The sequence below is a fragment of the Bufo bufo genome, chromosome 1, assembly GCF_905171765.1.
Source record: "Bufo bufo chromosome 1, aBufBuf1.1, whole genome shotgun sequence".
NCBI classification, from domain to species: Eukaryota; Metazoa; Chordata; class Amphibia; order Anura; family Bufonidae; genus Bufo; species Bufo bufo.
The window spans coordinates 65,980,586-66,007,234 of record NC_053389.1 but is presented as its reverse complement, the minus strand read 5'-3'; the positions used below and the strand labels follow the sequence as shown (position 1 = coordinate 66,007,234).

Sequence of the window (26,649 nt, the reverse complement as noted above, 5' to 3'; positions counted from 1 at the left end):
GTAAGAGGTATTTAGTGCTATTGTCTCCTGTATGTTTGGTAGAGCTGAATGTAATTTATATTTAAATATGTTTAAGAGAAGGTCCTATACTGTACAATATTCTTTTTTTTTTTTACTCCTAGGGCATATGCGTGAGGAACACCCCAGGGCTTTGGGCCACTTAATCTGCCCCTGATAAAGGGTCCATTACTGTATACAAATTGCAGTTACTTCGATGTATGATATTTCTACCCTCACTTCTACATTGCACTCTTCTTTCTCTCTTTCTTGTCTCCACTTCCTGTGCGCTCAGACTTTCGAGCTCGGCTTTGAAGATGTAGTTCACAGGTGGGAGATTCTCCCCACTATGTCAGCTAAATAACCCCCCACAGGATTTCCGTTGTTTTCATGCATTTAATCAGCACAGAAAAACAGACAAGAACAGAGAAAAGTTTCCATTGCTGTACGTCAAAAACATCTACCGAAGACAGCAACAACATTGCGAAATGTTAAGAGAACGCAAACACATCCAGTGCCCGGCGCTATCAGTAGCCTCCTCTTTTAGGGCGCGTTGCAAGATGGCTGTACTGGTCGTCATCACGGCGTCCCAATATCTTGAGAAAAAGAAAGCAAAGAAAATTAAATTGGTCATTATGTGTTGAGTTAGGGCTCGTTCACACGAACGTGTGAAGCCCGTGCCCGGGCTGTGGACTGCAAATTTCGGTCTGCAATGCACGGGCCCCGTCCGTGGGGCAGTTGCATAGGGATTGTAGACCCATTCACTTGAATGGGTCCGCGATCCTTCCGTTCCGCAAAAAGATAGAGCATGTTCTATCTTTTTACGGTGCGGAGGCACGGAACGGAACCCCAGGAAGCACTCCGTAGTGCTTCCGTTCCGCATCTCCGGATTTGTGGACCCATTGAAGTGAATGGGTCCACATCCGTGATGCGGAATGCACACAGAACGGTGCCCGTGTATTGCGGATCCGCAAATGCGGTCCGCAATACTGCAACGGGCAGTACACGTTTGTGTGAACGAGCCCTTAACCTGCACTCCAGAATTCTTCTCTAAAATTTGAAATGAAATTTCTGCCACATGTGAATATACCCTTAATGTTTAAGTTTTTTTTTTATCTTGTTCTTCTAAATACCTGGTTGACATTTCTAGGGTCGATTTGGAAGGCACCAAGGTATCTCATAGGTCTACTTTCATAAGATATAACATTTATTTAATGGGAGTCTCTACTGTGGAAAATGTCCATTACCCTTTCCTGACCAGGGACATTTTGCTTGTTTTTCTAAAACAAATTTTATTAGAATCACCAAATACATTGATGAATATCATACATGTCATATCGGAAGAGTCTAAACATTTTGTGTTTTTCAACAAAAAAGAAATGCCCCACAAACATAGCGGGATAGTAAACTGTTATACATAGAAATGATTTGACAAAGCATATGAGGAAAAAAATAATACCCCCACCCCCCATCTATGTGTATTTGTTTAGTACATGCATTTTAAAAAGTCATAAATTTATGGTTATGTAAATAATTTTTGCGCCTTAATTTGATGATACATGGGGTTTTATTTTTATGTCATTTTTATTTTAGTATTTTTTTTCTTTTTAATAACCAGGAAAATGTGAAAGGTGAAAAATAGTGTTTTGTTAAAAAAAATTCTCTGTTAATAGAACAACTAAATAGTGCAGCTAAAAATTAGTTAGGTGGAATTTATCACGCCATGCACTCCATTATTCCTCGAAAAATAGGGATTTGGGGGTTACTTGCACAAAAATTGTTAGAGTTTTGTGACTTTCTGAATTTTTACACCACTCCAGTTTTGATATACCGTACATTAATGAGATTCACTCCAGATTTATCTCTGGGACTTTTTTGAAAAGTCTCAAAAAAGTTGCAAACTTGATCCAATAGAAGGTTGCATTAAAAAAGTGCAAACAAAACTACGGCAGCATGTCTAGCCAAAAGTGCTAAGTTTGAATATGTATCAAATTTAACCAACACCATGCGCCATTTGATAAATTCGGTGCAAAGTATGAGGGCACCCTAAGGGTCCATTCCCACGACAATAAGAGCTCTGTGTCCATGCTGTGGACCGCAAACAGCTAGTCTGCTATATACGGGCACCGGCCGTGTGCACTCCGTGTCGTGGATGCGGACCCATTGACTTGAATGGGTCCACGATCTGCAAGATATGGCAAAAGATAGGACATGTCCTATATTTTGTGGAGCGGAGGAATCCAAGGAAGCACTTGGAAGCACTTCCGTGGACTTCATGCCGCAATTTCCCCACTATTTATAAAAATGCCACCGAATTGTACAAAAATGCCTAAAATACATCAGAAAAAATGCCTGTCTTTTTTTATTTAGCCCAAAAATAGGGCAAACAAAAAATGTGTGAAGGAGGACTGAAAATTCTTTTGACTGACACCCAAAAATTTTATCTGAAGGCTGGAAATGTTATACCATTAAAAAAACAGAACCTACTGTATACTCATGTTCAGTTCCTCTCCGTTTCAACGCTTCCACTCTGCTGCCCCTGGAGTTCTATGTTTCCAGAGTTGCAGTACATACAGGTATGGCCGTATTATAGCTGTGCACAACTGTATCCAGTCACTGGCCTAGAGTAGTCACGTATGTCATTGTTTCAGAGCTGGAAAGGCGGGGTATTGTGCAGGCAAGTATTGCTTCTTTTTTCATTTTCATCCCCAGCCCTTGGGGTTCTGGAAAATCCCTTTAAAAGGGTTCTCCACACTTAACAATCCCTTTTTTGACGAAAAAAGGACTGCCCATTACTGTGACCCTGAGCGATGAACTGTAATCTGTAGTGTTTTATTCCCTGGTAGCAGCACCACGGGGAAAGTGAAGCTTTCCATAGTGCCTATTGAAACCAATGGGTTGTCCATATAATGCAGTTTTGTGTCACATACCACAGGCCACGTTGCCACTCACCTGATAGTCAGAATCCTTTTCAATCAGGTTTTGTTTGTCAGAAGCTGTAAAAGGTTAAATAAGTTACAAGATTAACACATCAATCATATAAACTGTTTAATTTTTAACCAGCCTTTATCACGCTCCAGTGTCACACGTGTGTGGGGTGCCGCCTGCCGCGCACAGGAGCAGTGCCACCCACGACAACGATAAGACTGAAAATACTGATCGTAATGATAATTAGGCTTTGTTCACATTGCCGTTTTTCACGTGTCTGTTTACATATCATTATATTTTTACTGACCGTTGGTCAGGCATGCACTTCTCTGGTCCGTGACATTATAGTTTATGGATGGCATCCGTATTGCGACCGTGTTTAGTCCGTTTTTCACTGACCACTGACAGGAGATGTTTTGGAAATTAATTTTCATCTGAGTAGTGTCCATGGAATAAAAAAAACGTCACACGGACATCACAGACATCTTCACGGATGAAACACGGACTGATTTTTTTGCAAACATCAAATGGACGCAGAAATGTGAACAGGGCTTCGGTGTGGGATTTAGGCTGAGGCTCCACAGCGACGTGTTGTGTGACAGAAAAATCTGACAGAAAAGTCGTGAGACCAAAAACATCTGTGCAACTTGTCTGCCACTTGCCGCCACACGACTATTTTAGACCTGTAATCACGACCCCACTGACAATCATTAGATGTGATGTTGCATGATCTTCATGCTGCGCAACACTGATGTCACCGTGTAGCCTCAGCCTTATGCCATTTGTGATAGGCAAAGCTATGAAAAGGCTGCGGCAGGACTACTGCGAGCGCCGCTGCCTTCTCAAACAGCTGATCCGTGGGGGTCCCGGGTCTTGGACCCCAACCAATCAGATACTGATGACCTAATCAGAGGATAGGTAATCAGAATATAAGTCTCGGAAAAACCCTTTAAAGGGGTCATCCAATTCTAAAAATGCCCCCCTCCTATAGATCATACCTACCCAGCTCCCCAGCACCCATGTCACTCCGGATCCATGCATGGCCAGCCTCCCTAGCATGACGGGCGACGTCACTCGTGATGAAAGCGGGCTGGTCATCGTCGCGGCCTGCTATTGGCTGCACCCCCCAACGCCAGAAGTTTTGATCTGTGCGATGGGAAGATGCAGTGGCGGCCATGCAGGGATCCGGAGTGACGGGATAAGTATGATCCATAGGAGGGGGCTGGGCATCGTGGGGGGCATTTTTAGAATTGGATAACCTGGCAGATTTGATTGCAGAAAATTTCTGTGGCAAAAAATCGGTTCCATTCATCTGAATGGGGTTGTTTTGGTGGCAAACACATGAATTTCTGCAAGCCCCATCCAGACGAATGCAACTGATCTTCAGTCTGCCATGTGTGAAGGCACCCTAGTATAACATGTACAGTCTACAAGGGCATGGGCACTAACTGTACCTGTGTATGCCTCCGATTTCACATGGGGACACACGCAGGCTTTTTTCTGTCGGATTCTGGTCATTTAGAACATTTGTGATGTGAACTAAAAATTAATTCATGCGATGGAGGAGATTTATCAAAAATGGTGTCAAATAGAACTGGCTTAGTTTCCCATAGCAACCAATCAGATTCCACCTTTCATTTTTCAGCACTCCTTTGGAAAATGAAAGGTGGAATCTGATTGGTTGCTATAGACAACTAAGGCTACTTTCACACTAGCGTTCAGGGCTCCGCTTGTGAGCTCCGTTTGAAGGGTCTCACAAGCGGCCCCGAACGCATCCGTACTGCCCCAATGCATTCTGAGTGAATGCGGATCCGCTCAGAATGCATCAGTTTGGCAGCGTTCAGCCTCCGCTCCGCTCAGCAAGCGGACACCCAAACGCTGTTTGCAGCGTTCGGGTGTCCGCCTGGCCGTGCGGAGGCAAACAGATCCGTCCAGACTTACAATGTAAGTCAATGGGGACGGATCCGTTTGAAGATGACACAATATGGCTCAATTTTCAAACGGATCCGTCCCCCATTGACTTTTCAATGTAAAGTCTGGACGGATCCTCTCTGAACGCAAGTGTGAAAGTAGCCTAAGCCAGTTCTACTTTACACCAGTCTGATAAATCTACCCCGATATGTTTGCTCCCTATACAACCCAATTTAGGTGCATGGACCAGACTTTCACTCACTGGGGGAGAGTTATCAAAATTGGTGTAAGGGAAAACTGGCTAAGTTGCCCATAGCAACCAATCAGATTCCACCTTTCTAAAGGAGCTCTGAAAAATGAAAGGTAGAATCTGATTGGTTGCTATGGACAACTAAGCCAGTTCCACTTTACACCAGTTTTGATAAATTGAGATTTCTGCAACAAATCAGCCCCATGTGAATTGCCCCTCAAACTGCACAGTACCAGGATATGCGATATCACTGCGTCCCTGACACCCATGATGCAATACAGGCGCCATCCATGCAGCTCTGCTAACGAATGAAAGTCCATATAATAAAAGACTCATCCTCTAACCTCGTCCTGGTCGACGTGTCTCCGAGCCAGAAACAAAATATACCGCCATGGTGATAAGACCGATCATGATGACATCCGCCACAACAAAGCCAGCAATGGTTCCCGGGTCCAGCTCTATGCAGTTCATGCACCCTGACAAACAGAGGGAGTGAATACATGTAATAGCTGCAGATTGGTATAAGAACTGGTTGTCAGGTAGTCAGTGCCTGGTTACTTTAGCTCTCTCCCATTCACTTGTATGGGACTAACCTGCTCTATTCAGGCACGGTCACTACCAGGTACGGAGCGCTGTAGTCCCTGATCGGCAGGGGTCCAACTCCCAGCATCCCTGCTGATCATCTTATTCCAGGGACCGCAGCACACTGGAACAGGCACAGCCCAATCAGGTTCAGCTGACATACTTGTAATGTGAATGGCCACCTTAAAGGGTGTTCCCGGATTTTAATATTGATGGCCTATCCTCAGGACAGGCCATGAATATATAATTGGCAATTGTCCGATACACCCCCTTCCCCTTCCCTCCATTGAGCGTCTGTTCTCCAAAGCCAGTACTGGAACTATACCGCGTCGTCCACTGAACTGAAGTAAATGGGGGCAGTGCTCCGGTGCTGACTTCCGGCACCGGAACTACTTAGGAACAGCTGACTGGTTGGGGTATCGGACTCCGCCGATCAAATATTGATGGCCTATCAATATAAAAATCCTAGAATATTTCTTTAAATCCAGGACCACCAGGCATATGTTAAAGGGTATCTGTACCTATGAAACTGGCTGACCTGTTGCATGGGCGCTTGGCAGAAAAAAGGTGTCTGTGTTAGTCCCGTGTTCATATGTGCCCGCATTGCTGGGAACATTTTTGTTTTTATATATGCAAATGAGTATCTAGGAGCAATGAGGGCGTGGCCATTACACCTAGAGGCTCTGCTGTCTCTGCAACTGCCGCACTATCACGGACGTTCCCGCGACAGGTGGCAGGAGATCGGTGAGACTGGCAACACGTGGTTTGATCTGACATGTTTTCCGTCTGGATCAAATGACGTCTGTGTTGTTTCTGGTGCTCGCCGCACCTTCTTTCCCCAGGTTTGGCTATTATGGTCATTCAACCTTCTCTATTTATTGTTGTTTCTCCCACTATGCTATGCGGTTTATAGCTTCTGTTGGAGTTGTGGATAGCTGGTGTGTAGATCTTGGCTGAGTTCCTGGTGCTGCCATAGCCACTTGAAGTTAAGTGTTTTCTTTCCCTTTTGTATTTTGTTTGGGTTATTTTGTGTGTTGCATTTCCCTGTCATTTGTATTAAGGCCTGAGGGAGACTCCTGTTCGTCCTTCCTTTTGGAGGAACAGGTTGTCTCAGTCCTGACATTAGTACCAGGGTCCTATAGGGTGAGTTAGGACATTAGGTATTCCTGTGTATAAACTCACCTACCTCTGGGCTCTGTTCATACTGGTAGTTAGTCAGGACTTTGATTAGGGTTTTCTCTAGGAGGTGTCCATCTCCTTTCCCTAGTTTCCAGGCCTTATTCCCTCACCCATTTCCCTCCTATGTTCGGTGGGGTGTTTCCCTCCCGCCCCCTATCGTGACACGCACCCTCTGCATTTTGATTGACATGACCAGACAGTGAAAACATCATCAGGCCTGGTCCTGTGACAGCTGCCCTTTACTATGTGGATGTCTGCAGAAAATTCCATCAGACATATTCACGTTTCTTTACAATGAATAATATTTTGATAAATTATTTTCCAATTTTGATATATCAATAGACTTCCCCTTCATATAGAATACGGTCCATGATGTGCCTCTTGTACCAGCCTGCAAAGAGTAAGGTAAAGAATAAAGCTCTGTCAGCTTCACCTCGACAACATAGCAGGACGTTCTGATCGGTGCAGGTGTGACTGTTGAGACCCCAACTAATCAGAAGAATGGGGGTCCTGTGCACCAGTATGAATGGAGTGATAGGTTGAGCATTCACACTGCTGCCCCATTTATTCTCTATAGAAGTGCCAGGAAGAGCTACCTCCAGCAATCCCATATAGAATGGACACATGAAAACCCTCTTCTCGTCATCAGCGGGGGACCAGCGGTCACACACCCACCTTATCCCCTAACCTGTGGAGTAACAATAAAGCTACCTCCACATGTAAGTGGATCTGACGGAAATTTTCCCATGCTAGGAAATGCCCACAATTTCTGATAGGTGCGGGTCCCACCCACACCTATCCTTAGAATGGAGCCTGCAAAGTGACAGGGGGCGCATGCACAGCCACTCTCCATTAATTTCTATGGGAGCGCCGAAAATAGCTGAGCGGCACGCTCGCTACCTCCGTCAGCCCCATAGTGAATGGAGCGGTGCTCTTTCTATTCATTTCAATGGGACTTCCAAAAAAAACGCCCTGCTTGGCTATTTTTGGCACTCACATAGGAATGAATGAAGGGTGGCTGTGCATGCGCCCTCCAACACTTTGTGGGCTCCGTTCTAAGTATAGGTGCTGGTCCTAGAGGTGGGACCTGCACCTATCAGACATTGGGAGCATATCCTAGCAATATGGCCCCCAACATCCACGATGAGACAGCCCCTTTAATACACAGGAACCCTAAGGCTTGGTTCACACGTGACTGATTAGCTACAGATTTTCTGTAGCAGAAAATCTGCAGTGTTTCCACCAATCTTCAGTAGAAAAAAAGTGCACCAAGATTCTGCATTTTGTCACTGATATTGATGCTGAATGCTGCAGATTAAGGCCTCATGCACACAACCGTTTTCGTGGTCCGCATCCGAGCCGCATTTTTTGCTGCTCGGGTGTGGACCCATTCACTTCAATGGGGCCGCAAAAGATGCGGACAGCACTCCGTGTTCTGTCCGCATCCGTTGCACCGTTCCGTGGCCCCGCAAAAAAAAAAATAGCATGTCCTATTCTTGTCCGTTTTGCAGACAAGAATAGGCATTTCTACAATGGGCCGCCTGTTCTGTTCCGCAAATTGCGGAAGGCACACGGGCGGCTCCCGTTTTTGGCGGATCCGCGGTTTGCTGACCGTAAAAAACGGCACGGTCGTGTGCATGAGGCCTAATGCAGATTTCACTTTTTGACCTGGAAAGAGTGAAGTCCGTGATGAAATCCGTGGTATGAACTGACATGCCGAAGATTTAAAATCTGCACCACAGGTCAGACTCTGCTGCAGAATTTTTCTGCCATTTGTGAATGATAATTGGTAAAGACTCATTCACTCTGTTGGTGCTGTACAACGCTGCAGATGTGCCGCACAAAAATCCACTTCAGAAAAATCCCCTAATCAGTCACGTGTGAACCCAGCCTAAGGCCTCATGCACACGACCGTTGTGTGCATCCGCGGCCGTTGTTCCGTTTTCCGTTTTTTTTCGCGGACCCATTGACTTTCAATGGCTCCGTGGAAAAATCGGAAAATGCACCGTTTGGCTTCCGTGTCCGTGATCCGTTTTTCCAGTCCGTGAAAAAAATATGACCTGTCCTATTTTTTTCACGGACAACGGTTCATGGACCCATTCAAGTCAATGGGTCCGTGAAAAATCACGGATGCACACAAGATAGTCATCCGTGTCCGTGATCCGTGTCCGTGATCCGTGTCCGTTTTTCCTATCATTTTCAATGCAAACTTGACTTCGTTTTTTTTTTCACTTTTCATGTCCGTGGATCCTCCAAAAATCAAGGAAGACCCACGGAAGAAAAAACGGTCACGGATCACGGAACAACGGAAATCCGTTTTGCGGACCGCAAAAAAAAACGGTTGTGTGCATGAGGCCTAAGCCTGCATTCACAAGGTCAGTATTTTGCATCAGGATTCTTAAGCCAAGATTTGAAGGGTGTCCATAGCACCCGCCATACATCATCAGAATTTTCCCTCCGCACAGCACTGAGTATACTCACGTCTCACATACACATGGACACAATCCTTTTTCTCAGTATTACTGTTGATACGGCAGTAGACTCCACGAGGATCGTTCCATAAAGAGCCCAAGTTCAGGTCTGTACCATTAGCCAACATTACGCCATCCTTTTGCCATGTGTAGTCCTTGACGCTTATCAGGTACAGACTGTCATCTCTCTCAACTGGCAAAGAAAATAGACTGTAGACAAAAAAAACTCCAAACACCTAAAGGAGATCGATACTGATGATTTCATCAATAACATATCAATAACATGTACTAATACAATAGAATCGCTATAAAACTGGTGCATGTGAATAACCCCCGATACTACAAAACTGGTGCATGTGAATAACCTCCTATACTACAAAACTGGTGCATGTGAATAACCTCCTATACTACAAAACTGGTGCATGTGAATAACCTCCTATACTACAAAACTTGACCATGTGAATAACCCCCTATACTACAAAACTGGTCCATGTGAATAACCCCCTATACTACAAAACCGGTCCATGTGAATAACCCCCTATACTACAAAACTGGCGCATGTGAATAACCCCCTATACTACATAACTAATCCATGTTAATAACCCCTTATACTACAAAACTGGTCCATGTGAATAACCTCCTATACTACAAAACTTGACCATGTGAATAACCCCCTATACTACAACACTGGTCCATGTGAATAACCCCCTATACTACAAAACTGGTGCATGTGAATAACCCCCTATACTACATAACTAGTCCATGTGAATAACCCCCTATACTACAAAACTGGTGCATGTGAATAACCCCTTATACTACAAAACTGGTGCATGTTAATAACCCCCTATACTACATAACTAGTCCATGTTAATAACCCCCTATACTACAAAACTGGTGCATGTGAATAACCCCCTATACTACATAACTAGCCCATGTTAATAACCCCCTATACTACAAAACTAGTCCATGTGAATAACCTCCTATACTACAAAACTGGTGCATGTGAATAACCCCCTATACTACATAACTAGTCCATGTGAATAACCCCCTATACTACAAAACTGGTCCACGTTACTAACCGCCTATACTACAAAACTGGTCCATATGAATAATCCCCTATACTACAAAACTAGTCCTGTTTCTTTTAGATGTAAATACACGGCTGAATCTTGACCAGAGGTTTTGGCTCTTCTATGCTGAGCCATACGCTGATGTAGTTGTTGTTTTGTTTCGCCGATATACAGTTCTGAGCATTCCTCATTGCACTAGACTGTGTGCACAATGTTGTCCATCTTGTGTTTAGGCGTTGGGTCTTTGGGGTGAACCAGTTGTTGCCTCAGTGTGTTGCTGGGTTTAAAGCAGACAGGGATGTGATGTTTATTAAAAATCCTTTTGAGTTTCTCAGACACCCCAGCTACATATGGGATAACCATATTCTTGCTTCTGTCATGCTTCTCGCCCTCACTAATAGTCTTGGTGCTTTTTCTTCTCCTTCCTTCTGTTTTGAGGCCCAAACTGGATACCCACAAGTTTTAAGTGCCCCTCTGAGGTGTTTGAATTCCTTCGCCTTGGCCTCCAATTAGGATAATGGAATCAACACATTTGACCCCATGCTGGGTATAATGACCTCTGACCCCATGCTGCGTATAATTACCAGATGTTGATTCAGTTACATATTTATTCCCAGAGAATTCTTGTACAGTCGTGGCCAAAAGTTTTGAGAATTACATAAATATTGGAAAAGTTGCTGCTTAAGTTTTTATAATAGCAATTTGCATATACTCCAGAATGTTATGAAGAGTGATCAGATGAATTGCATAGTCCTTCTTTGCCATGAAAATTAACTTAATCCCAAAAAAAACTTTCCACTGCATTTCATTGCTGTCATTAAAGGACCTGCTGAGATCCTTTCAGTAAACGTCTTGTTAACTCAGGTGAGAATGTTGACGAGCACAAGGCTGGAGATCATTATGTCAGGCTGATTGGGTTAAAATGGCAGACTTGACATGTTAAAAGGAGGGTGATGCTTGAAATCATTGTTCTTCCATTGTTAACCATGGTGACTTGCAAAGAAACGCGTGCAGCCATCATTGCGTTGCATAAAAATGGCTTCACAGGCAAGGATATTGTGGCTACTAAGATTGCACCTCAATCAACAATTTATAGGATCATCAAGAACTTCAAGGAAAGAGGTTCAATTCTTGTTAAGAAGGCTTCAGGGCGTCCAAGAAAGTCCAGCAAGCACCAGGATCGTCTCCTAAAGAGGATTCAGCTGCGGGATCGGAGTGCCACCAGTGCAGAGCTTGCTCAGGAATGGCAGCAGGCAGGTGTGAGCGCATCTGCACGCACAGTGAGGCGAAGACTTTTGGAAGATGGCCTGGTGTCAAGAAGGGCAGCAAAGAAGCCACTTCTCTCCAAAAAAAACATCAGGGACAGATTGATCTTCTGCAGAAAGTATGGTGAATGGACTGCTGAGGACTGGGGCAAAGTCATATTCTCCGATGAAGCCTCTTTCCGATTGTTTGGGGCATCTGGAAAAAGGCTTGTCCTGAGAAGAAAAGGTGAGCTCTACCATCAGTCCTGTGTCATGCCAACAGTAAAGCATCCTGAGACCATTCATGTGTGGGGTTGCTTCTCATCCAAGGGAGTGGGCTTACTCACAATTTTGCCCAAAAACACAGCCATGAATAAAGAATGGTACCAAAACACCCTCCAACAGCAACTTCTTCCAACAACAGTTTGGTGAAGAACAATGCATTTTCCAGCACGATGGAGCACCGTACCATAAGGCAAAAGTGATAACTAAGTGGCTCGGGGACCAGAACATTGACATTTTGGGTCCATGGCCTGGAAACTCCCCAGATCTTAATCCCATTGAGAACTTGTGGTCAATCCTCAAGAGGCGGGTGGACAAACAAAAACCCACTAATTCTGACAAACTCCAAGAAGTGATTATTAAAGAATGGGTTGCTATCAGTCAGGAATTGGCCCAGAAGTTGATTGAGAGCATGCCCAGTCGAATTGCAGAGGTCCTGAAAAAGAAGGGCCAACACTGCAAATACTGACTCTTTGCATAAATGTCATGTAATTGTCGATAAAAGCCTTTGAAACGTATGAAGTGCGTGTAATTATATTTCACTACATCACAGAAACAACTGAAACAAAGATCTAAAAGCAGTTTAGCAGCAAACTTTGTGAAAACTAATATTTGTGTCATTCTCAAAACTTTTGGCCACGACTGTATATTAACAAACGTAAAAATAAGGTTTAAAAGGGTCATCAGTATCAGATTGGTGAGGGTCCCGCTGATCCGCTCTTCTGCAGTAGCTCCAGCACCAGGGGATGGAGCGGTGTAGTTCCGGTTTGGGATTTACCGCATAACAGCTGATCGGAGTCGGACTCCCACTGATCTGATATTGTTGACCTATCCTGCGGGCAGGCAATCAATATTAACGTCCCCGTGAACCCCTATATCCCGATCTATAGCATCACCCAGGCGTTGTGTGATAACAGACACTTATAGTGCAGCAGAGCCCCCGTTTTGCACCCAATTGTACCACGGTGTCTATACTGGTTTCTAAAGCGCATCACATCGGAGCGCAGTTGTCAGACGCACAGCAGTGTGTGAACATACCCTTTAAAGTCCAACATAATTTCTAAGAAGCTACGTAAGCAGAGGTTAACTTACCTGCCTTGGGTTTGTCTTTATCTTTGATATGACGGATATTTCCAGGAAAGACAGAAAGAAAAAATAAATAAAATAAAAGTCATGACAACTGATCATTGCAGTATTTCCCCTATGGTTAGTGGGGTGAATTCACACTGGGTAGATTTCTCCTATTCACCCAGTCATCTGCAATGGGCTTGCAGAAATCCATGCAGAAATAACCTTCGGAGGAATGGAACTGATTTTCCATTGCAAAACATTTCTGCAACAAGTCAGCCGCGTGTGAATTGACCCTCATACATACTCTGATATGTGTAGCTGCATCCAAGTTTGTTGACTATCTGAAATATTTTGGCAATATTTCCCCCTCCTCTACATACCTTCTGAAAAGACGCCCTTAACGAGCAAGGCAACAACTAGCCAGAGATGAGAGGGGACCATAATGATGTGTCTGCTGGGTTCTCGCCGACGTCAGTGACCAGCAGTGAACGCGTCTCTCCAGCTTTAGGTGCAGGAAACTGAGAGAAGGCAGCAGAAGCCGCCGTCTTCCTGTGAGCTCCTCTGCTTGTCACGTGTTCACATATAAAGTGGTTCTCTGGATTTATTACGTTATATTCCGGTTTCATGAGGTGGTAGCACAACAGTATTTTACCGTCGTTATCTTGGATGCAACAGCAGTATCGTCCTCAGCACAACAGACCTAAAGTCGCTGTAAGGTTCTAGGTTGGTCTTTGTTTGCTTCAGTATGAACTCAGGTGGTCGCAGGGCCCGTCAGTTTAGTAGTCATAAGATAAACTGTGTTCCAATGCACATGTGGATGGGAAACCTGCCCACCCATGGCTGTACGATTTTGAGGGTAAGGGTACATTCGCACAAGGCCATTAAAAACAGATACACTGTCAGTTTTTCATGGCCAATTTGCATCAGTGTTTCTGTTTTTAAAATGGGCATTAAAAATGGATACATTTCATAGTTTTTTTTTGCTTTTTTTTTTAAACATCCTAACCCCCTGCAGTGCCCTCACAATATACATAATGCCCCAATAGTTCTCCCAGGACATTAAATGGCTCCCATAGTGCTCCTAGTATAATAAATGCCCCCATTAATGCCCCCAGTATGATTAATGCCCCCTTTAGTGCCCACCAGTATGATTAATGCCTCCATTAGTGCCCCCAGTATGATTAATGCCTACATTAGAGCCCCCTAGTATGATCAATGCCCCCATTACTGTCCCCCATTATGATTAATGTCTCCATTAGAGCCCCCTAGTATGATTAATGCCCCCATTACTGTCCCCCATTATGATTAATGTCTCCATTAGTGCCCCCCAGGATGATTAATGGCCCCATTACTGCCCCCTAGTATGAATAATGTCCCCATTAGTGCCCCAAGGATGATTAATGCCCCCCTTTACTGCCCACAAGTATAATTAATGCCTCCATTAGTGCCCCCAGTATGACTAATGCCTCAGTTTAGTACTCGCCAGTATGATTAATACCTTCATTAGTGCCCCCCAGGATTATTAATAACCCCATTAGTGTCCCCTAGTATGATTAATGCCCCCATCAGTGCTCCCAGGATAATTAATGCCCCCTCTAGTGCCCCCAGGATGATTAATGCCCCCTTTGTGCTCCTCAGTATGATTAATGCCCCCTTTGCGTTTCTCAGTATGATAAATGCCCCCTCTAGTGCCCTCCAGTATGATTAATGCCCCATTTGCGCTCCTCAGTAAGATTAATGCTACCCTTTGTGTCCCCCAATAGGAATAATTCCTCTCTTAGTGCCCCCCATTCTGCTTTTGTGGAAAACAAAAGCCTCATCCACTTGCACACACGGGGACACTTGCTCCTCACTGCAGTCAGCAAACCTGGTGTTCCCAGTGTGATCATGTGACATCACCATGCTGGGGGCATCAGGTCCTGCAGCCTCCAGTGAGGAGCGAGTGTCCCCGTGTGTGCAAGTGGATGAGGTATTGTATTCTTTATGCACTGCGGAATATGTTGGCGCTATATAAATAAAGATTATTATTATTTTGAAGGGTTTATCCAAATTATTTTTATTGATGACCTTTCCTCAGGATAGGCCATCAATATCAGATCGGTGGGGGGGGGTGACACGCGGCACCCCCACCTATCAGCTGATTGAAGAGAAGAAGGCCGTGTGAGAGAAGACTCGGATATTTAATCAGCAACATCAACCCTAGCAGGTAGTATATCAGATTCAATAGGGTTGATCCTGCTGATTGGTGCTCCGTATTGGTTATTTCAGAGATTGCTCAGTGATGTATTTATTTCTTCCTGCTTGGTACATATGTGTATAGTACTTTAGATACTGTATACACGTTGCCTTTATTTTACAGGTGTTCTAGACAGTGACTCATGACCATATAATGCTCTGGGTGGCCATGGGAATGAGAGTCATCTTGACTGTCAGTTTAGAGGGGTTATCCAGTAATATATATTGATGATGACCTATACCCAGGATAGGTTATCAAAAGTGTTGGGCGAGCATGCTCGGCTGAACACTTTTTTACTTGAGCTACGCAGCCAATAAACGTGCGCGGGGGTACTGGCACTCACTGTAATGCCGTATCCATGTTGGTCCTGGCATTAAAGTAATTGGCTGGCCGGAACGCGTCATCGGGTGCTATATAGCACCCGATGACACGTGATTCGGCTCAGTCTTAGTCAGGGAGAGCTGGAGAGCAGAGGGGACAGATAGTGAAGGGACAGATAGTGAAGGGACAGGAGTTGTTGTTTTTTTTAGGCAGGTTTTACTGGTGAAAGGTGTTAGAGACCCAAAAGTCCTTTTAAGGACTATTGTTTTATCTGGCTGCCATATATATTATTAGCGCAACCTGCGCTAAATAGCGCAAAATTGTTTGGTCACAACAGTGACACAACCTTTGCTACAGTACATCTGTTGTGTTACATTTGTGCTGTGAAATTCAGCGCAATTGTTTAGCCGCTGGTGTCAGCGACATTACTTGCGCTACATTTCCTGTGTATCGTTTGCGCATCCTAAATATCTGTGACATTTTGCCAAATTTTTTCGCCACTGGTGACAGCGACATTACCTGCGCTACATCTCCTGTATAACGTTTGCGCATCCTAAATATCTGTGACATTCAGTCTAATTTATTTGCGTATACACTTACAAAACCTGCGCTACTGTAAGTGTGACATACTTGCAAGCATATATACCATTTAATATGCTGAAGGCGAGCAGTAAGGGGTGGGGAAGTGGCAGTGCTGCTGATGGTGCACGCAGAAGCTGTGGCCCTGGGCGCGGTTAAACTGTGCCTGCTGCCAGAGCACAAGAAACACACTCATCCACGATACCTAGCTTCATGTCTCAGTTTGCAGGGCGGCGCAGGACACCACTCGCGACGTCACACCAGTGCTACCACGTAGTCGGTTGGATTGCAGCAGATAATGCTTCCAGTCGGTTAAGCACTACCCTGTCTTCCACAAAGTCCAGCCTCAGTAGCCAAGAGTCTGGTCAACAGAATCCTCACCCTGATCCTCTTTCCTCCCACCATGGAGAGTCTTGGCAAACAAGTGATCCCACACTCGGATATTCCGAGGAGCTCTTTTTAGCGCCATTCCTTGATTTGGGCCTCTCACCAAACCCGCTTGAAGAGGGACATTAGAAGATCTTCTGCACTGATTCCCAAACTCTTGAGCATCCACAGTCAGAAGAAGATGACGGTGGGGAATGGCAATTAGTGTTTCACGAGGTGGATGATGATGAGACACAGTTGCCAATAAGTCAACGGCAATTAGTGTCTAAAAAGGTTGATGATGAGGATGAGACACAGTTGTCAATAAGTGAGGTTCTTGTTAGGTCAACAAGTCAGGAGGATGACTAGAGTAAGGAAGTGGAAGAGGAGCTGGTGGACGATGAAATCACTGACCCAACCTGGGAAGGTGGCAAGCTGAGCGAGGACAGCAGTACAGAGGGGGAGGGATCCGCAGCATTGCAACAGGCTGGAAGAGGCAGTGGGGTGGAAAAAGGGAGAAGGCAGCCACACCAAACAGGCCCGCAACTGTTCCCCGGAGCACCCCCTTGCGGCAATCTCCTTTGCCAAGGGCTAGGTGTTCCGCAGTCTGGCGCTTTTTTGAGGAAAGTGTGGAAGATAAAAGACTTGTCATTTTCAACCTGTGCCGTACCAAAATGAGCAGGGTCGTAAACACTAGCAACCTCACCACCACTAGCATGATCCACCACATGGCATTAAAGCACCCTAATAGGTGGGCCGAACGCCTGGGTCCACAATCAGTCACACCACTGCCTCCTCTTCCCCTGTGTTACGTGCTTGCCAATCCCCTGTCCAAGACGCAGGCCAGGATGCCTCCCGCCCTGCACCTGGACCTTCACAAGCACCATCAGCAAGCACATCCACTTCTGTGTCCCAGCACAGCGTACAGATGTCCATACCCCAGGCCTTTGAACGAAAATACCCAACCACCCACCCACAGGCCATAGCACTAAATGCGCACCTTTCCAAATTGCTGGCCCTGGAAATGTTGCCATTTAGGCTTAGGCACACTGAGGCTGTCCCTCGTTATTCAGTCCCCGGCCGCCACTATTTTTCCCGATGTGCCGTCCCCGCCTTACACCAGCATGTGTCCCGTAACATCACCCATGCCCTGACCAACGCAGTTATTGGGAAGGTCCACTTAACAACTGACACATGGACAATTGCTTTTGGCCAGAGACGCTACAATTCCCTGACGGCACACTGGGTAAAAGTTGTGGAGGTCGGGAGCGAGTCGTACCCTGGAATGGCACAGGTGCTACCGACGCCAAGGATTGCGGGCCCTGCTTCCATCAGGATTTCTGCCACCGCCTACATTAGTGGCTGAAACCCCCCCTTCTCCTCCTCCACTTCCACCTCTGAATTCTCATCTTGCAGCACCAGTCAGCCATCAGTCAGTAGCTGGAAGCAGTGTAGCACTGCAGTGGGGAAGCGGTAACAGGCCATGCTGAAACTAATTTGCTTAGGTGACAAACAGCACACGGCCGCAGAGCTGTGGCAGGGTATAAGGGACCAGACTGAGCTGTGGCTCTCGCCACTCAATCTAGAACCAGGCATGGTTGTGTCTAACAATGGCCGTAACTTGGTGGCGGCTTTGGAGCTCGGCAAGCTCACACACATCCCATGCCTAGCCCACGTGTTCAACTTAGTGGTTCAGCGGTTTCTCAAAACGTACCCCAATTTGCCTGAACTACTGGTGAAGGTGCGCCGCGTGTGTGCACATTTACGAAAGTCATCTACAGCTGCCGCTGGTCTGGCAATGTTGCAGCAGCGCTTGCAGTCTCCACAGAGATAAGGTATCATGATTTTATTTGCACCTCTTCAGTGTTTTTGAGCCACACCTGGTTTTGGCTCTAAATAACTGAATTGTGAACTCAGCCTAAGGTCTCATGCACACGACCGTTGTGTGCATCCGTGTCCGTTTTCCGTGATTTTCTGCGGACCCATTGACTTTCCCTCCCTCCCTCCCCTGTATTACATTTATCGGTGGCCAGTGCGGCCCCACTCCCTCCCTCCCCTGTATTAAATTAATTGGTGGCCAGTGCGCCCCCCCTCCCTCCCCTGTATTACATTCATTGGTGGCCAGTGCGGCCCCCCTCCCTCCCCTGTATTACATTCATTGGTGGCCAGTGCGCCCCCCCTCCCTCCCCTGTATTACATTCATTGGTGGCCAGTGCGGCCCCCCCTCCCTCCCCTGTATTAAATTCATTGGTGGCCAGTGCGGCCCCCCCTCCCTCCCCTGAATTACATTCATTTGTGGCCAGTGCGGCCTCCCCTCTCCCCCCCTCCTAATTAAAATCCCCCTCCCCATCATTGGTGGCAGCGGAGAGTTCCGATAGGAGTCCCAGTTTAATCGCTGAGACTTTGATTGGTAACCATGGCAACCAGGACGCTACTGCAGTCCTGGCAATGCACCGCACAGACCTTTCACTTACCAGTAGGAGGAGCGCCCGACTGGCCACAGACAGCAAAGGTAAGTATAATGCTTCTAAAATTGTTAAGTAACCAAGGCAGGCAGGACTGCAGTAGCGTCCTGGTTGCCATGTTTACTGATCGGAGCCCCAGCGATTAAACTGGGACTCCAATCGCTGCCACCAATGATGGGGGGGGATTTTAATTAGGAAGGGGGGGAGAGGAGAGGCCGCATTGGCCACCAATGAATTTAATACAGGGGAGGGAGGGGGGCCGCACTGGCCACCAATTAATGTAATACAGGGGAGGGAGGGGGGGCCGCACTGGCCACCAATGAATTTAAAACTTGGGAGGGACGGGGGTCTGCCCCCTCCTGCCTGGCAGCACCTGATCTCTTACAGGGGGCTATGATACGCACAATTAACCCCTCAGGTGCGGCACCTGAGGGGTTAATTGTGCAGATCACAGCTCCCTGTAAGAGATCGGGTGCTGCCAGGCAGCAGGGGGCAGTCATGTACACAGTTCTTAGTATATTCTAACTTGAAGCGTCCCCATCACTATGGGAACGCCTCTGTGTTAGAATATACTGTCGGATCTGAGTTTTCATGATATAACTAAAATCTGATGGTATATTTTAACATAGAGACGTTCCCAAGGTGATGGGGACACTTCAAGTTAAAATATACCATCGGATTGGAGAAAACCCTGATCCGATGGTATAATAGGGACTCCTGACTTTACATTGAAAGTCAATGGGGGACGGATCCATATTGTGTCAACGTCAAACGGATCCGTCCCTATTGACTTGCATTGTAAGTCAGGACGGATCCGTTTGGCTCCGCACAGCTAGGCGTACACCAAAACGACTTTTTCCTTCATGTCCGTGGATCCTCCAAAAATCAAGGAAGACCCACGGAAGAAAAAACGCACACGGATCACGGAACTTTAGAACCCGTTTTTGCGGACCGCAAAAGAAAACGGCCGTGTGCATGAGGCCTTAGGGCTCATGCACAGAAACATATTTTTCTACATACGGTCATGTGCATGAGCCCTTAGTCTGGCTCCTGAGCGGGCAGGTGCTGAGGAATTTCTGTTCCTCCCCCTGCTGTTCCTTGTTGGTATTGCATTTATTTTGGCTGTGACTTCAGGATCTGGTATTGTGACTATGTTTTCTGGCTTCTGCCGATTTGGTCTTGTAATGCCCTCCTGGTTGACTTCTAGCATTCTTGGCACTTCATTGATTGACTGGCTTTTGACCCAGGTACTGTACGACTACTCTTATTGTATAGTACATAGTACAGGGGCCGTCGACCAGTTGGGGGGTAACTGTGCAGGATAACCGTGTAAGTAGGAAGGGAGAGTGGGTCTGGGGGGTTTTAGGGCTACACTATCCCTGTGTGTGCATGCTACATTGCCGTCATATCCTGACACCTGGTGTCACGGTGCGGTGTGGGTGGTAAAGTCCACACCGAACCCAGGAGGGAAGAGGTACTAGGCCTGGAAACTAGGGAAAGGTCACTTCCTAGTGAATTCCTAAACTGAGCCCTGACTACTATCAGTATGGAAAACGTATCTCAGCTTGTCACGATAAAGTGATCCAGCTAATAGACGATCGTAAGGCGCATTACCACAACCCGATGCAGGATACAACAAAGTTTATTACGAGACAACGCGTTTCGGGGTTGTCTCGACCCCTTTATCAAGTCTGTGTCACCCTAGTTTAAGTGCAGCTGGGTGTATACTGCCTGGTTCCTTCTAAAAATGGCGCGTGTCGGTGCCTTGTTTCAATTGTGGATAGAGTTAGTGTAGCAGTTTGTTGGAGCGTTCTCGCTACAGTCTTGCACGTGGCACATTTGAAAGGGACGCCCCTGCCTGCGCGTCCCTTCCACATGTGCCACGTGCAAGACTGTAGCCGAGTGGCGACCTGGCCTTCACCCCAAGGGTTTCCTGACGTATCTGGCAGCACCAACCTGTTACCTACAAATCTCACAGCCTACCTTCAATACGGTTGCACCTGATTTCGGTGCAACCAAAAACAGGTGAGTTTATTGTATCCACCTGTTTTTAAAGGAAGATGTTGTATCTTGAATTATTTACCCTATGAGCACATCTCTCACCCTGTGGCCGTAACCTTAGTATCAGTATGAACAGACCTCGATGGTAGGAATGTTCATACGCAGGAACCTAGAGCCCAATCTGACCCTAAACTACACCTGAGACAAGAGGTGTGGTCATAACCAGCAACAACACAGAAACAAGTAAAACCAAAGAGGCTGTCAGATCACATCACGTGCAGCCAGTCTCTTAGATCTTCTGACCCCTGTTACGGGAGAGACCATGACACCTGGTTTCAACTTGACATCAAGCCAGTGTTCAGACAATGGGAACTGAAAGATTCGAAGGACACTTTTGGGAGCATTTTTCTGTCACTGCAGTTTTACTCATTTTGGTCTACTTTTTTTCGCTTTAGTTCTTTATTAAAGATTTACAACCGATTTTCTTCTACAGATTTTACTTTAAGTGCATTTGCAGACTAGCAGGCTTTCTGTTTTAGACCCCATTCACACAGCCATGTTGTGAACCGCAAACTGCAGATCCGCAAAACACGGGCACTAGCCGCGTGCACTCCGCATCTGACCAATTGCCTTCAATGGGTCCATGACATGGATGATTTAGCAAAAGAAAGGACATGTCCTAGCTTGAGTGGAGACACAGTCTGGAAAGCTCACGGAAGAGGTACGCACCAAGAAGCGGAGTTCACAAGGATGGCAACCGTGTTTTTCGGGATAGGCAACACCATGGCCATGTGAATGGGAGCTTATTCACTCAGTGAGTGTTTGGTCAGTGATTTCGACCCAAAACGATGTCCGGCTCTAAACACAGAACAGGTGCAGATCTTTCCCTTATACCTTATCTCTGGAGGCTCCAGTCCTGGTTCACAGTCACTGATGAAAATCACTGACCAAACACTGACGTGTGAATAAGGCATTATGCTGAATCCGTCAGGGAGCCGCTGTCAGCGGCGTTCTATAGCCTTGATCTCTGAACTCCTGACAGCTCATAAACACTAAATTAGAGTCTATTCACACGACAGTGAAAAACTGCCTTTTTCAGAGGCGATTAAAGTTTATGGGGCTATTCACATGGCTGTCTAAGGACCATTAAAAAAAGAAACACCCTAAAAAACAGGGCCATTAAGGGGTTAAAATAAAAATAAATAGTCACCTCATCCGAATGCATGTACACTGACACTCGCTCCTTACTAGAGGTAGAAGGACCTGATGCTGGGAGCGTCAGGTCCTGGTGCATCCAGTGAGGAAAGGGAGAGTCCCTGCACATGCAAGAAGATGAGGTGAGTATGTGTTGCTTTATTTTAATCCTTGAATGGCCCTCTTTTTTTTTTTTTACAGGGCACCCGCTTTTAATGGCCTTTAAGGCTTGTTTTACACTACCAGTACAGCCTTCCGGCAGGTTGTTCCGGCGTAAAATGCCAGAAATCGGCCGGGCAACAATCGCCGCAAATCGGTATTTGGCAAATTTTCGGATTTCTGTCAAACCCGATTATAGTTAAAGGGGCCGGACGGCATTCCGGCAATGCCAGATCCAGCAGGCTGTTCCTGGCCAGAACAGCCTGCCGGATCTGTCAATGCAAGTCCGAAACAAGTCTAAGACGGGTTTTGCTGGCACTGACGGGGGGTGATGTGGGGGGCATTATTACTATGAGGACATAACTATTACTATGGGGAGTATTATAGATACTGGGGGCATTAAGAGGGCCATTATATGTACAGGGGGCACTACAGTGGGGCATTATATATAATGAGGCCACTGCAGGTATTGGGATTAAAAAAAAAACAAAAAAAAAGTTTAAATTCATGTTTTTTTAATGGTCGTTCAGAACTGATACAAGTCAGCCGTTAAAAACGACAGATGGCCAGAAAATGGATGAACACACTGATGCAAAATCAACATGAAAAACTGACAGTGTGTCCGTTTTTAAGAATAATTTCTTTTCACTGTCATGTGAATATAGCCTTAAGGCCTCATGCACACAACCGTATGTATTTTGCGGCAGGTGTCCGAGATTGAAAGAGGGTCTCTGGTCCATCCAGAGCAGGAGAGTGTGTCTAGGGGTAGGGAACTCAGTGCTGTGGTTGCCAACAGAAACAAAACTAAAAACTTCAAAAGTAATGGAAACAACAAAAGAAATCTGTTTGTTACACAATACAGCACAGAGTTCACACAGATCTGCCACATTGTAAAAAGGCATTTTCCTGTCCTGGCATATGATAGAGAATGGACGGACATAGTTGCAGATGGGGTTAAATGTGCAGCCAGAAGAGCACCCACTATAGCTAACTATGTCAGTCCTAGCCTGTATCAGGACAGGAAAAAACCGCAGCCTGTCTGGCTCACGACCAAAGGAAGCTATAGATGCGGACATTATAGGTGCATATGTTGCACCCGCATGTCGATTTCTAATACCTTTGTTTCAGCTTCAACTGGCAGGATTTTTCAAATGAAAACATACCTTAATTGCAACAGTTTATTTAATCACATGCAGAAAATGCAAACTGCAATATGTAGGTTACACCACTAATGCCATAAAAACCAGAATACGCAGGCACATTTCCGATGTGCCCCACCATGGCAGCCGCAATATATCTGCAGCTAGAAAATGAGTAAAATTAGACTCCAGCACTCACTTTTTTTCGAAGTATCAAGTTCTCCATTTATTCAAGTTACACACGGATAGTACAGGGCTCAAGATCTCTCTTGGTACAGGCTGTTTTTGACGCGTTTCGAAAAGTCTTATTCGTAAAAGTGGAGTGCACTTGGCGCTCTCAGGTTTAAATAAGAAGTCAAGTGTGTTTGATAGACGCTATAATTTCTCCCACCTGTGACTATGCACTGGGTGGAGAGAAAGAATAGCACGGGGCAGTCATAGTTACTCCCCTTTGCACAACACTTATTTCAAATAGTTGCCACCTGGAGCGTCAAAATCATCATGATTTTGACGCTCCAGGTGGCAACTATTTGAAATAAGTGTTGTGCAAAGGGGAGTAACTATGACTGCCCCGTGCTATTCTTTCTCTCCACCCAGTGCATAGTCACAGGTGGGAGAAATTATAGCGTCTATCAAACACACTTGACTTCTTATTTAAACCTGAGAGCGCCAAGTGCACTCCACTTTTACGAATAAGACTTTTCGAAACGCGTCAAAAACAGCCTGTACCAAGAGAGATCTTGAGCCCTGTACTATCCGTGTGTAACTTGAATAAATGGAGAACTTGATACTTCGAAAAAAAGTGAGTGCTGGAGTCTAATTTTACTCATTTTCTATGTACCTGAACAAGGAGGTTGAAAAACCAGGACACCGAGCACGCGGATACATTCCTACCGTAGACATAGTGAGCTGGTATCCCACAGTATATCTGCAGCTAGTCTGCATTTTGGGGTCTGCCATGGTGGAGACACATCGGATCTGTAACATCCTGAAGTATGTCACTAAACTTCTTTCACCCTGCTTCATAATGTTAGGTGTATATGTGTATTGTCATCTAGTGTAATCTACCTGTGCATTGCCATTATATGTATTTCTATGCCTGTTTTGTATATTAGCTGTCATTTCAATGTACACCAGCAGGTGGCAGCAGTATGTAACAGGATCTTAGCCAGTTTAGTATTGCTAGATTGGAATAGTTCATTCCAACCTAGCTCCCCTCACTCTTTGAGGAGTGGAATGTTCCCACATCCTGCCTCATGGGGAGGAAGGCCCAAGATCACCCTTCCCAGCCTGAGTCACCTATCTCAGCTGGTGGACAAAGAAAGCAGCCATATACAGAACTATAGATCTCCAGGAACACCATACCCTACGAGCAGTCCTGTAAGTACAGATCCAAAGACAAAGAGAAGCTAAATACCTCTTCAGCTAGTCAGACCCAAACAAAGCAGACTACAGAGAGAGCAGAAGATAGATACCTGCCAGACTCTACTAGGCGTATGTATAAGAAGCAGAATACATATAAATTCCTGCCACATATTGCCAATACCTGCTGGGACCCTTGACTATTGCTGTAATTGTATGGATCAAAGCTGCAAACCACTAAGTAAAGACAAGTTGGATCCCATTACCTGTTTGGATCTCAATTATTCCTCAATTACTCCTACTGACCATACTCAATTTATTGCATGTGAGCCAGGATACCGGAGTCCAGCCGTACCAAGGTAGGAGACACCGTTGACACTACCATATCTGCTACACAGAGACATTATCCCCCTCTGGCATTCCTCACCTGGTACGTGAGCTATAACATTTTAAAGGGCCCTGCTACAGTCCCTGCGCAAGCTGCAATTGGTGTCACAAACTACTACACATATAAAGTGACCCACTGCATAGCATCCCCACTGAACCAGTGTCCTGCTCATTGCAGATCTAGTGGTACAGGGTATAGAAAGTTTTTTTTTTGCCAAAAAGAGGAGGGGATTACAAAAGAAAATTATTAAATAAGAGAATCCTTTTGGATTTTCGCATTGAACACGCGGCAACCTGATGTCTAGACGTCTAGACCTAATCTTGCAACAATAAATCCATCATGTTATTGTTCCTGCACTTCACAGCCGTCCCTCAAAAAAGCTAAAAAACTTTAACCACTTGCCATCTGGGCCATTTGCCCCCTTCCTGACCAGGCCAAATTTTGCAAAACTGACATATCTCACTTTATGTGGTAATAACTTTGGAACGCCTTTATTTATCCAAGTCATTCAGAGATTGTTTTCTCGTGACACATTGTACTTCATGATAATTATAAATTTGAGTCAAAATATTTCACCTTTATTTATGAAAAAATCCCATATTTACCCAAAAATTTGAAAAATTCGCAATTTTCTAAATTTCAATTTCTCTGCTTTTAAAACAGAAAGTGATACCTCATAAAATATTTATTATTTAACATTCCCCATATGTCTACTTTATGTTGGCATCATTTTGGAAATGTCATTTTATTTTTTTTGGACGTTAGAAGGCTTAGAAGTTTAGAAGCAATTCTTCAAATTTATAAGAAAATTGCCAAAACCCACTTTATAAGGACCAGTTCAGGTCTGAAGTCACTTTGTGGGGCCCCATAAATGACCCCATTGTAGAAACTACACCCCTCAAGGTATTCAAAACCGATTTTACAAACTTTGTTAACCCTTTAGGCGTTCCACAAGAATTAAAGGAAAATGGAGATCAAATTTTTAAATTTCCCTTTTTTGGCAGATTTTCCATTTTAATCAATTTTTTTCTTTAACACATCGATGGTTAGCAGCCAAACAAAACTCAATATTTATTACCCAGATTCTGCGGTTTACAGAAACACCCCACATGTGGTCATAAACTGCTGTATGGGCACACGGCAGGGCGCAGAAGAAAAGGAACTCCACATGGTTTTTAGATGCCATGTCCCATTTGAAGCCCCCTGATGCACCCTTACAGTAGAAACTCCCAAGAAGTGATCCCATTTTGGAAACTAGGGGATAAGGTGCCAGTTTTATTAGCACTATTTTTGGGTACATATGATTTTTTGATCATTCATTATAACACTTTATGGGGCAAGGTGACCAAAAAATTGGTTGTTTTAGCACAGTTTCTATTTATTTATTTTTACAGCGTTCACCTGAGGGGTTAAGTCAAGTGACATTTTTATAGAGCAGATCGTTACGGACGTGG

General features: G+C 45.3%; 1 protein-coding gene across 1 annotated transcript; it reads right to left on the bottom strand.

The window, feature by feature from the left end:
* Positions 1-373: 373 nt before the first annotated feature.
* On the bottom strand, positions 374-13,522 carry LOC120996009 (T-cell surface glycoprotein CD3 gamma chain-like). The gene is made up of 6 exons (XM_040425612.1): positions 13,366-13,522; positions 13,007-13,027; positions 9,329-9,511; positions 5,431-5,562; positions 2,950-2,993; positions 374-593 (listed from the first exon to the last, which is right to left on the bottom strand). The coding sequence occupies exons 1-6, from the start codon at positions 13,424-13,426 to the stop codon at positions 525-527; spliced, it is 510 nt and encodes a 169-aa protein (XP_040281546.1). The 5' UTR covers positions 13,427-13,522; the 3' UTR covers positions 374-524.
* Between the last annotated feature and the right edge of the window lie 13,127 nt (positions 13,523-26,649).

Excerpts from the sequence above, each read along its gene's own strand:
- LOC120996009 (XM_040425612.1), bottom strand. The coding sequence starts at position 13,426 with ATGGTCCCCTCTCATCTCTGGCTAGTTGTTGCCTTGCTCGTTAAGGGC. Across the intron at positions 13,028-13,365 it reads TAAGGGCGTCTTTTCAGAAG|ATAAAGACAAACCCAAGGCA; the intron begins GTATGTAGAGGA and ends GTCATATCAAAG. Across the intron at positions 2,994-5,430 it reads GACACGTCGACCAGGACGAG|CTTCTGACAAACAAAACCTG; the intron begins GTTAGAGGATGA and ends AACCTTTTACAG.